The sequence below is a fragment of the Lepus europaeus genome, chromosome 19 (assembly GCF_033115175.1).
Source record: "Lepus europaeus isolate LE1 chromosome 19, mLepTim1.pri, whole genome shotgun sequence".
In the NCBI taxonomy this organism is placed as follows: domain Eukaryota; kingdom Metazoa; phylum Chordata; class Mammalia; order Lagomorpha; family Leporidae; genus Lepus; species Lepus europaeus.
Genome location: NC_084845.1, coordinates 4,198,064 through 4,210,204, shown reverse-complemented (window position 1 = coordinate 4,210,204; position 12,141 = coordinate 4,198,064). Strand labels below are relative to the sequence as shown.

The following is a 12,141-nucleotide window of genomic DNA, read 5'->3' as shown; positions in this document are numbered from 1 at the left end:
GGGGACACACATCAGACTAAAGCAGACTGTAACACAGTTTGTGTTATTCCTATTACCACTGCCTTGGATTTTTGTACAACTATCCAACAATATTGGTTAATAGAATAGAAGCATCATTTAATATTGTATCTCTATGTGTGCATAGAAAACATAGAAACACAAGTATGTATCTCCATACACATGGAGATAAGCATGTGGAGAGAGAGTGAGGGAGCTGGAGAGGAGCTCAGTGCACATTCTTCTAGGCTCCAAGGTGAATGGCAGCCCCCCCCCCCCCTAACAGGGCAGTGCACCATGGAGCATGTTTCTTCCCCACACCCCCAGATACTGATGTCAGTTACAAGAACAAAAGGCTCCCTCTGTAGATCTCCACGTCACAATGTGCTATTCCGGACAATGTGCTCTGTTCATTATCTATACAGCCTTGGGGTCTTTTATAAAACAGCAAAACATGCTTTGTGCTCCCCTGTGCCCCATGCAGGTAAACTACTCATTTATACATGAAAATGTTTGACATAGCTGAGCTCCTTCATCTGAGTTCAAAGGGCTCCGTCCCCTAAGGATGTGGTGCACAGGACTCCTGCAGGTCTTCACAGCTAACACTCTGGGAAACTGAGTTTCCCTCCACCAAATTCCATGTTATTCATTGCTCCAGGGGAGCTTTCTTCCATGTCTGTACTTCAAAGCCCACCTGAGATGCTGGTCCTGTTTGTGGAGCTGATTTACATGCCCATAGTGTATTAATTTCTGAATGAATTCATTATATCTGATGCAAGTGACACTCATGACTTGTTCATAATCTCCACATTATTGTTGGAGGCTGAAACACTAGTTGTTGTCCATATTTCAGGAATTGATGTGAGAACTACATAGGAACTCATTTATAATAATGAATCCATTCATTGCTCATTTTAGACCAGAAATTCCAGCTGTTAGTCCAGCACACTGTAAGACAGGGACTATTTGAAGAAACACACTTAAAGTTGAGAGGGATTAAGGAGTCCAGAAATCAAATGTGGAGGAAGGTGATAGGCCCAGCAGTTAGCATGCAGATACTTTGACCTTCAAGAGCAGGGGGCCTGGGTTCAACACCCAGCTCTGACACCAGCTGTAGCTTCTGCTGACACTGACCCCGGTGAGGCAGTGATGATATCTCCAGAAATTGAGCTCCTGGATCCCATCTTTGATCACACCCAGGGCAGTGACACACATTAGGGAGGTGAATCACAAAATGACAAGCCATGTCTCTGTTTCTCAAGAAAATAAATGAAATTTTAGAAGTGTCAAAGAACTACCCGCTGTAAATATGCATAGAGCTATATGTTCATGCTAAGTAGGGCACTCACTATTTCTGGAGTAGGCACAGCAGAGCCTGGGCACTCGGGATTCGTGGCTCATGAGAATGTAGGGGCTCACAGCTGGGAAACCCCCAGCAACCAGTACATAGATGTTCACCAGCCACAAACTGGGATTCTTGAAAACAGTCAAGCAAATGTGAAAAATGAAGGAGAGAATGCTCAAAGACACAAAGGTGCTTACTAGGATGAGGATGCTCTGGGTGGCTCTGGACTCTGGGGAGCACCTGGAGGAGACGTTGGTCCCATGGATATATTGAACCTGCTTCCTGTGTCTGTTCAGGGTGAAAACCATGAAGCTACTGGACCACAGCATGAGACCTATGAAGAAAACATTTTGAAAAAATACCAGTGCTGCATGGAACGATGCTATGTGTATTCCAGAGTTCATAGCATAACAGTATCCATGATCAACTTTCTCTGTGATATTATTGTCTTTCATTTTGCCAGTCATATACACAGGCACAATGACATTTACTATTATGTACAGCATCCAGCAGGAGATATTGAAGGGGCTTATGTACTTGTGAGCTTTTAGTTTAAGCACTGCCCACCTGGAGTTCCTGGGACAGATGGTGATGGCCTGGGAGATACTCAAGAGGCAGGTGCTGCAAATAGACACATCCGTACTCACTCTGTGCACATAGAATACAAGCTTGCACCCAGCATCACTGAGGAAATGCTTCATCCCCAAAGCTGCCATGGTTTGGGGGACTCCTCTAGAGAGAATGACTAAGCAGTTGGCTACAGTCAGGTGTTTGATGACCAAATCTGTGGACCTAAACTTGCATCCTGTGAGGTAGAGATAGAGATAATGGGAAAGAAGAGAGACGTTCCCCAGGATTCCTGTAAGAGTTTGTGAAAAGAAGATCATCCCCATTGTCAAATCTCCAGCAGCCATCCCATCACCTCCAATGTCTGATTATTGTCTCTGAGCCTGAGATTCCTGTATGGGAGATGGGGCATGAGCTCTATGGATTAATATCAACTGAAATTCAGTTTTCTCTGTTCACATAATCTCCATTTGCATCAGCTCACACTTAGTCATAACTGATTAATATTTTTGAACATGTTTCCAAAGACTTGGATATATGATCTTTAAGGCTATTTACACATTGCTAATTACAGACATGAAGAGACACATGCACTGATTCCTGTGTTCTTCATAACTCCATGAGAAGGTAGCAGGATTCATTTCATTAGAAATTAAATGTTCACACAGGCTGCTTCAGCTTAGTGATGTGTCCAAATTTAAGCTTTATTTTATGCTCAAAGTGAAATATTGAACCTGGCTTGGCTTTTCCTAAAGGACTCAAATTAACAACACTGTTATTCTAACAGAGCTACTTAGCTGTGGTCCTCACATGACACATATGTACACCTGGCTATTTTCATGCCTGGTAAATTCATCTTAGACTTCTGGTATTTGTTTCATCATTTTCTGTGTATTAGCTTACCGTTATGCATGAAAGTTTGCTTGATAAGCCCACATCAATAATGACTTACATTCAAGTATCTTATTAAGATGCAGAGAAACTGATTATATTATAATTTTCTAGGATGTTTCTCCTGGAGGAAAAATCTCCTTACATAATTCAAAATTGGTTGTATATTGGGAAGACAATTGAAACATTATTTGGTTTAAGTACCAGGAAAACTGACACTCAACTATAGAAAATATGTTGTGCCCTACACCATTGAACATTAACATCAGTCTGTGGTGAAATCAAGTAAGGTGGAAACTAAATATTACTTTTTTCATGCAATATACTGTTGATTAAATAGTAAATAAATGTATTTTCCATAAGTCAAAATTTTTGAAAGGTATTGAAGTATATCACATACAAATTCTAGTACTAAATCTTGTATATATTATCACTTGTAATTGTAGAACCTGCAATTGAGGAGAAAATATTTTCAGTCCAGAGCAAATGTCAGTAGGTATAATTGAAAAGAAAGTTGCCATGTGAAACTCACCACTACAGCATAGCTCTTCTTTCTTAAAAAGTCTGCCCTTACAAGAAGATAAAAACAAGTCTTCTTGTGATGTTAAAATTGCAGTTTATATTTGCTTGGCCTAAGCTGTTTAAATGAATATTAAAGGGCTTGGGAAAAAAATCTTATTATAATCTGGGAACACGGGAATTTTTCCATAGGAATTATCACAGTTACCATTGATCAGTTCAACAACAGAGTTAGAAAAAGCATTTCTCTTCCTGAAACTGCCACTTAGGCCCACTGTGTTGGCTCAAGATTGAAAGAATCCTGTAGGTTTGACTTGACTAAGTCACAGCTATGTTCAATTCTATAGGTGCATCTCTAGGAATCATGAAATTTTGGTCTGTGACTCCCACGGTGACCTGAACACCAGATTTATTTTGGAACTATGGTCTCTAAGCACATTGGACAGCAGATTTCATGATTTTTTATTAAATTCCAAGAATCAATATCACTGTGGCTGACATCAAATTACTTTAGGAGCCATCAAGGTGTGGAGTAGCGTGTAGGACCCTATGTCCCTATCCTAGCTCTGCACACGTCTCAGAATCCTTCCTGCTTCCTGTGAGGCTGGGGCACAGGACCAGGTGCAAACACAAGACAATCCCACTTCTTACCTGATCACTCACCCAGACTCCCGATTGCCTCTTCGCCTGGAAACTCTCTCTCACTGGCAGAGAAAATTCCAAATTTCTCTCCACTGCCTGGAGAGTCCTTGGCATGAAGGTCACCCCAGTCAGCACTGGGTTGGCTGGAGGCAGCTGGAGCCCTAGAAATGGTGGCGCCTGTGACCTCACCTCCCTGCAGAGCTGCAATTATCTTTTCACCTGCAGCTGCACTGAAAGTAAAGTTGGATATGAAAGATATTTGTGAAAACTTTGCCTCTTGCTAATTAAAGAAAACAATTACACCCCGTAGTTACAATCTCCAAAGAGGCTGGGAAAGTCTTTGAAAGTGGCTCCTCCTGTTCTCAGCTCCCTGGAGCAGACAGGGTCTGACCTGGAGGGAGCAGGAGATCCTGAGCCTGACATGGGAGGGACTGACAGCAAAGCTCCTGTGTCTCCCTGGATTCATGAAGATTTCTTTCTACTCCAGTTTGAGTTCTTCCCCAGACTTCAGACCCCAAAGCACAGCATCATTTATGTACTGAGTAGAGCAATGGGGAGAATGCTCCTGAGAAAGGCTCTCAGATACACAGGTGCAGTGGAGAACGTGATGAGCGTAGTTTACATGAGAAGACATTGGGTTTGTCTGACACTCAAGACAGTCTGGAATCACAGAGAACATAGGGGTTTTATAGCAAAAATGCTTTGCCAGTATTTTCCTTTCTTTCTAATCTCCAGTGAATACAGGGATCTGAAGAGAATAACATCCATAGACATTCACAAGTATATGAGCACCCTCAGAGAAGCTATGACGTAGCAGGCATGTTTCATGTTTCCCTTAACTACCACATCGGCCATGTTAGCTTCTCAATTCAGCATATTGGAATGTGTATCACGGTTTTCTCTCCCCATGTTTTTCTTTATGCTTAATCGTTGGCAGTCTTGGTTGACTGCATAGTTTGAGAAAAGGTAACATATAAGCTAAAATTTATGCATTTGTTTCTGGAAGAAATACCGACTGCTTTTTCCTTTGCTGTTATCTAATAGCTGTCATTGTATAGTTTGCAAATATTTTTTACAATTCAACAGTTGCATTTATATAATTTTTTGTTATGCTTAATCCTTGTATTTTCATGCTATCTCACTTATATATTTTGCATTTTTGGCTTGTGCTTTTGGTGTCATAGCCAAAAAAAAAAAAATCATCACCAAGACCATTGTCAGGGAGCTTTTCCCCTGTGTTTTCTATGTGGTATTTGTGTCCAGATTCTTATCTCTAACAGGAATGAATTTGAAGACAACACATAGGTAGAGGTCAGCAGAAATGAAGGATTCATGTGCCTGAAGAGTGAGAGGACACACTCCAGCACACTCTAGAGTGGCCTGCACTCCTCAGGGTTGAGGTCCACTCCTTAACAGGGCCTAGAAGCACAGGTGGCAGTGTCTGTGGCCATGTGTAACTGAATAGTCGCTAGGGCTGGAGTCTCAGGGCAGGGCTTCAGGACTCCCCAGTCGCTTGCCCTGGAATTGCCCTGGCTTAGCCGAGGATTGCAGTAGCATTGTTACCCGTGTAATTTATGATAACAACTGTATAAAGAGCTAAGAGTCATCACAGGTTGGATGCTGCAGGCATACTGGTGCCAGTGTCTATTCTTTTTGGTTTTTTTTAGAGAGATTTTATTTAATAAATATAAGTTTCATAGGTACAACTTTTAGAATATTGCAGTTCTTCCCCTCACATCTGCCGTACCACCCCCCAAACCGTCCCACCTCCTACTCCCTCTTCCATCTCATTCTTCATTAAGATTCATTTTTAATTATCTTTATATATGGAAGATCAACTCTATACTAAATAAAGATTTCAACAGTTTGTACCCACACAGACATACAAAGTATAAAGTATAAAGCCTGGAGGGAACTGAACACAGCACACATTTCCTTGCACAAAACGAACAAGATAGGCCTAGTTAATGCCCTCCTCAACAGCATGGCATTTATCTCACCCTGTGTCCCCTGATCTTTTTCCTGACTTGACTCACTTTGGCAAGATTAAAGCAGAAGCTGAAGATTTGTGCACTATTTAAGAAGGAGAGCACTATTTTTTTAAGTTTTGAACTATGTCCACCTCTGGCCACCCTATCTAAACCAGTTCCTCTGCCACCCCTATTCCACATGGTCTCTCTAGTGTTTTAACAGCATTTATCATCACCTGATATTGTAGATATTACTTATTATCTGTCTGCTCCAAGTGGAATATAAGATCCAGAGATCAGGTATCTATGTCCATCTTGTTTTCTACATAACCTTTTTTTAATAGAAAAGTTTTATTTAATAAATATAAATTTCAAATGTACAACTTTTGGATTACAGCAATTCTTCTCCCATAACCACCCTCCCACCCACAAACCATCCTATCTCCTACTTCCTCTCCCATCCCATTCTCCATTAAGATTCATTTTTAATTATCTTCATATATGGAAGATCAACTCTATACTAAGTAAAGATTCCAACAGTTTGCACTCACACAGACACACAAAGTATAAAGTAGTGTTTGAAGACTGGTTTACCATTAATTCTCATAGTACAACACATTAAGGACAGAGGTCCTGCCTGGGAAGCAAGTGCACAGTGATTGCTATTGTTGACTTTTTTATTGTATTCTATTTTATTTTTTTAATGAATACTTTTTTATAGATACAATTTTAGGAATACAGTGGTTCTTTCCCCCATACCCACCCATCCCTTACTCCCATCCAACCTCCCTCCCACTCTCTCATCTCTTTCTTCATTATGGTTCATTTTTAGTTTGACTTTATAAACAGAGGACCTACTCCATGCTCAGCATAGACTTCAACAGTTTGCACCCATGCACACACACAATATGTATAGTTTGGGAACAAAAATTGCAGTCAGTTCCCATAGTACAACTCATTATGGATGGAGGTCCTATATGGGGAGTAAGAGCACAGTGACTTCTGTTGTTCCTTTAGCTGTTGTTGATTTAACAATTGACCCTCTTGTGACGTCAGTGATCACTGTAGGCTGTTGTCATGAGCTGCCATGGCTATGGAAGCCTTTTGAGTCCACAAACTCTGCCAGTATTTAGACAGAGCCATAAGTAAAGTGGAAGTTCTCTCCTCCCTTCAGAGAAAAGTACCTCCTTCTTTGATGGCCCCTTCTTTCCAGCCAGTGCCTGTTCTCAGAGTTGGTTTAGCAGGAGCTGTGCTTTTCCATTGCCTGGGCTGGGGAGGAGCTGGGCAGTGCATGCAGGACTGCAGGGAGGGCCTGATGACCTCGGCTCCTCCTTGCTTGCTGCCTCCCTGCCTGTATGGGTTTCAGGTGTTATATTTATATGTTTAATTCATTTTCACTTGGTTTTGCTTTAGTGTGTTTTAAGGGTACAGCTGCATTATTTTACATGCGGATCTATGGTTTTCTCAGCACCACTTATTGATGGGACTCTCCTTTCCGCATCTTATTCTCAAACTCTTGTTGAAAATTAGCAGATCATGTATGATAGATTTATCTCAGGTCCTATTCTGTGCCTACAAAGTCTGTGTCAGCCTTTCCCAGGACCCTACTGTTTGAATACTGTGACTTTGTCATATAATTAAAAACCAGAGAGTGTGAGACTTTCCGTTTTCTTTCTTAATATTATTATGGCTCTTATAGGGTCTTTTGTTATACTACATTAATTTTAGGATTAAAATTACTTTAAAAGTACCTTTGCATTATAATTGAGGTTGAATTGAATCTGTAGATTACATGCTAGCATGTTCTTTTAAAAATATCAAGTCCACCACTTCTGGAAAACAGGATACATTTTCATTTATGTGTGTCTGGTTTCATTTTATTCATCAGTGTTTTCTGGCTCTCTGTGTTTTATTGGATTTATTACTCTGATAATTTGAGCCTTGAGGCATCCTGTGTGGTCAGCTGACAAGCAGAAGCCCTTGGAAATTGGATGAATTAGAAGTCAGCCTCCACCTCCACCCTGCTGGGTCATGGTCTACAGGTAACAGAATCCCTAGATCACTCCCGTATACATTGATGGTTCCTGAACACTGCTCTGGAGCAGTAGTAAAGGAGTAGCTTTTAAATGCATACACTGCAATATACAGTGAGGATGTCAGGTGATAATGTTTGTTAATTAGATGGATATGGTAATTCCACAGTGTCAGCATATATGAAAATACTGTACTGTGGACTGACATTGTGATGCACCGCCAGACATAGGTGAAGATCACCAGAGAAGTAAGATTTGCTTGTATGAAAAGTGGAAGTACACAGTCAAGAAAGGGCTCAGGCATACTCTAGAGTGGCTGCACTCCAAGATGCTCAGGTCCTTTCCTTCTTCGGATCTTGAAGCATAGGGTGCTCTCTGTAGAGGGTTAAATGAATACTCATGGGGGTAGAGTTTGGGGGTGCACCTTGAGTATCAGCCATTTCCTTGCCCTTTACTGGGGAAGTATTGCAAGTGTAATGGCCTCAGGTGCATGAAGAGAGTAGGGATGTCAGCCATGGTAATTTCATTATAACCATATGATGAGCAGTCTGCAACTATGTTGGTTATTTTTAGCCAGTGTCATGTCTCAGGAGTGATTTTGTGGAAGCTGCCCCTTTTTACTGCAGGGAAAATGAGAGTGTTTGGTCAGTACATGCAGAGCACCAGGGAAGGGCCAGTGACCTCAGCTCCTCACTCCTAGCTTCCTCCCCGCATACATCAGTTTAACTCTTCAATGCACCTGAGGTGGTGTTTGCAGTACTTTACATACGGATCCTCAGTTTTCCCAGCACCATTCATTGAAGGTACACTCCTTACGCCATTGTGTGTTCTTGGTATCCTTGTTGAAAATATGGATCAGGGGGACAGCGAGGTGGCACACTAAGTTAATCCTCCGCCTGTGGTGCTGGCATCCCATATGGACGCTGGGTTCTAGTCCCGGTTGCTCCTCTTCCAGTCCAGCTCTCTGCTGTGGCCCAGGGAAGGCATTGGAGGATGGCCCAGGTGCTTGGGCCCTGCACCTGCATGGGAGACCAGGAGGAAGCACCTGGCTCCTGGCTTCGGATCAGCACAGTGTGCTGGCCCCAGCGTGCTGGCTGCAGTGGCCATTGGAGAGTGAACCAATGGTAAAGAAAGACCTTTCTCTGTCTCTCTCTCTCTCTCTCACTGTCCACTCTGCCTGTCAATATATATATATATATATATATATATATATATATATATATATATATATCAGTTATTCAGATCTTGGAATCCGAGGTATCTTTCATTTATTTGTACTGGTTTAATTCTCTTTGTCATGCTTTCTGGTTTACTAGGGGAGAATGAAGTTTTTCTATTCCAGTTCCTTATATCCTTGCTCCTTCCTGCATGGTCAGCTGATGAGCAGGAGCTCCTAGAAACTAAATAAATACAAAAATTCAGGCTCTGCATCCGACTTACAAGATCACTGTTTACATGCAACAGGATTCCCAGATCCCTTCTTTATACAGTAAATTTCATTAACATTAGTCTGGAATATTAGTGAGAGCCAGCTTTAAACATTTTCACTGAAAAAATGGTAAGTATGTGAGGTACTAGGTTCATTCATTAGATTTATATAAGCATCCCACAATAAAAATATATGTTGATATATGTACCCCATAAATATATAATATACACAAGCATTATGACAATAAACATTTAAAATTCAAATATATATGAAATTTATCCATTTTTCCTTATGTCAGTTCTATTGCTAATGTTTTAGTTTTCATATCTTTGTATGCATACAAGGAGGTATAATTGAATTATCAGAACAAAGATTAATGTTAAGTATTTAATTTAGGCCTATGATACTTTTTTCTTTTTTTGCATTTTTGCTTTTTTTAACTTTTATTTAATGGATATAAATTTCCAAAGTACAGCTTATGGACTACAATGGCTCCCCCACCCCATAACTTCCCTCCCACCCACAACCCTCCCCTTTCCCACTCCCTCTCCCCTTCCATTCACATCAAGATTCATTTTCAATTCTCTTTATATACAGAAGATCAGTTTAGTATATAGTAAGTAAAGATTTCAACAGTTTGCACCCACATAGAAACACAAAGTGAAAAATACTGTTGGAGTACTAGTTATAGCATTAAATCACAATGTACAGCACATTAAGGACAGAGATCCTACATGAGGAGTAAGTGCACAGTGATTCCTGTTGTTGACTTAACAAATTGACACTCTTGTTTATGGCATCAGTAATCACAGTTTAATCAACTGTTCAGTAAGTGGGCAGAGTGGCCACATAAGGCTGCTATTACTTCAAACACCAGCCTCAAGTTTAATGAGCCCCAAGACCACCTAAACATCAAAACAGTCAGCTGTAAATTTGGGGGTCTCTATGAAGGTCCTCAGAATCTATAATTGCAAGAAGGACTCACAGAACTTGATGAAAGCTGTTATGGTTTGTTGTGGACAAAGGACATAGGACACACAGAACAGACTCTTTGGAGAGGTCCAAACCAGATGCTTCAAGCTCTTCTCTCTCTGTTTAGACATGGACAGTGTCACTGCCTCCCAGCTGTGACATGTGACAGTGCACACAGAGTATCACCAACCAGGGAGGCTCACCTGACCATACCTCTAGATCACAGCGCTGCCAGAGGTTAGACTGACATGTTCCAGAAGCCACCATCATAGTCACATTGTTAAATTCTGATGGCCCAAATTCCCAGTGAAACTAGTACAGTGAAAAGGCAGGACATTCGCATGCTTTGGATATTATCTCTAGCATCTGAGGGCAGTGTCCATTCCTCCCTCAGGCAAAAACGACTCTTCACTACACAGGCCAACCCCAGGTACTCAGCAGAGGCTCTCCCAGCAAAGATCATTTTTGTTCGGGCACCTGATTTTGTTAGAAGTATTTATATATCAAACAAAGTCATATTAAGAGTGTGAATTTGCCTAACACTTTGAAAAGCCAATTAGGGTAGGGAAATACTCAGAGAAATGTTTAATATTTTCTATAATGTGTTTTCAGACGTGTTTATAGCCTTGTACTAATTTACTCATTTTGCCTTTGATCTAAGGCAATTGGTATTTCATGATAATCAGCAGATCGAATATTTCTCTCTCCCCTCGTCTCCCTCTCGCTAACTCTGCCTTTCAAATAAATAAAATAAATCTTTTTTTTAAAAAAAAGGCATGATGGAATTGTTATTCATAGAATAACAATATGTGGTCTTAGAAGAATAAAAGATTTCTGACAGAGAACAAAATATACTAAATATAAAGAGAAAATGGCAATTTAGATTATATTAAATTTAGAGCTTTCACCAAAAGAAAGAGATTTAGAGACAGAGATGGACAGAGAGAAACAGAAAAAGCAGTTTTATCTATAATATTCAAGCATTTCAATAAATCAACAGGAAAAATAAAGACAAGTTGGAGAAATGGAAACGAAACCAAAGGATACTTCCAAAAGGGGTGCCCAAAATCTGATAACATGTGTGGAGATAATTAAATCTCTAGCAATAAAAAGTGCAAATAAAAGTGCTTCCTGAAACAATAACATACATACAAGAAATTAAAACAACAGAAACCAGTGGGTGTTGGCAGAATCTGAGTAAAACAGGACCTTACAGAGGGCTGATGGGTTTGAAAATTTGTGAAAAAAAGAAGAAAAAATATTTTATAGTATCTAGTAAGGTTGAACAGGGGTAAATTGTTTGATAGTCACACAGTGGAAACTTATACAGCAGTGGTAATTAATTATCAACAGCAACTTGTAGCAATGCACATAAATTCACAAGTGTTATAAAGAATGAAGAAAGACAAAATGTGTTATTGCCATATTATATCAATTACAATATATAAAAGTCCCTCCAAGTTGTCTATCCTGTTAGGCATTAAGAGATGTAGTAAGGTTGGGGGTAAAATATAATTTCTGAGCTGAGGGAAGATTGAGGAGATACTGCTTTTTTAACAAATACTGCATACAGAGGGGTCTTTAGCTGTAAAGTTTCATTGAAACACTCATTCGACACCAGAATGTTTGATATTGACTGTGTTTTAAATACAGATAAAGTTGGTAGGATGTTGATAGATTCTTGCTGGATTGGGATCCTATTGTCTAGATGGAGTTGAAGGTTTTATGTCACTATACTGTGACTAGCTATGAAAAGTCTCCTACTTTCTAGGATAA

At 40.3% G+C, this 12,141-nt stretch overlaps 1 protein-coding gene across 1 annotated transcript; it reads right to left on the bottom strand.

Annotated features, from left to right (window-relative positions):
* Positions 1-1,329: 1,329 nt before the first annotated feature.
* LOC133748696 (vomeronasal type-1 receptor 4-like) lies at positions 1,330-2,256 on the bottom strand. The gene has a single exon (XM_062177628.1). The coding sequence runs from the start codon at positions 2,254-2,256 to the stop codon at positions 1,330-1,332; it is 927 nt and encodes a 308-aa protein (XP_062033612.1).
* Between the last annotated feature and the right edge of the window lie 9,885 nt (positions 2,257-12,141).

Coding starts and splice junctions, on each gene's coding strand:
- LOC133748696 (XM_062177628.1), bottom strand. CDS start 2,256: ATGGCTGCTGGAGATTTGACAATGGGGATGATCTTCTTTTCACAAACT.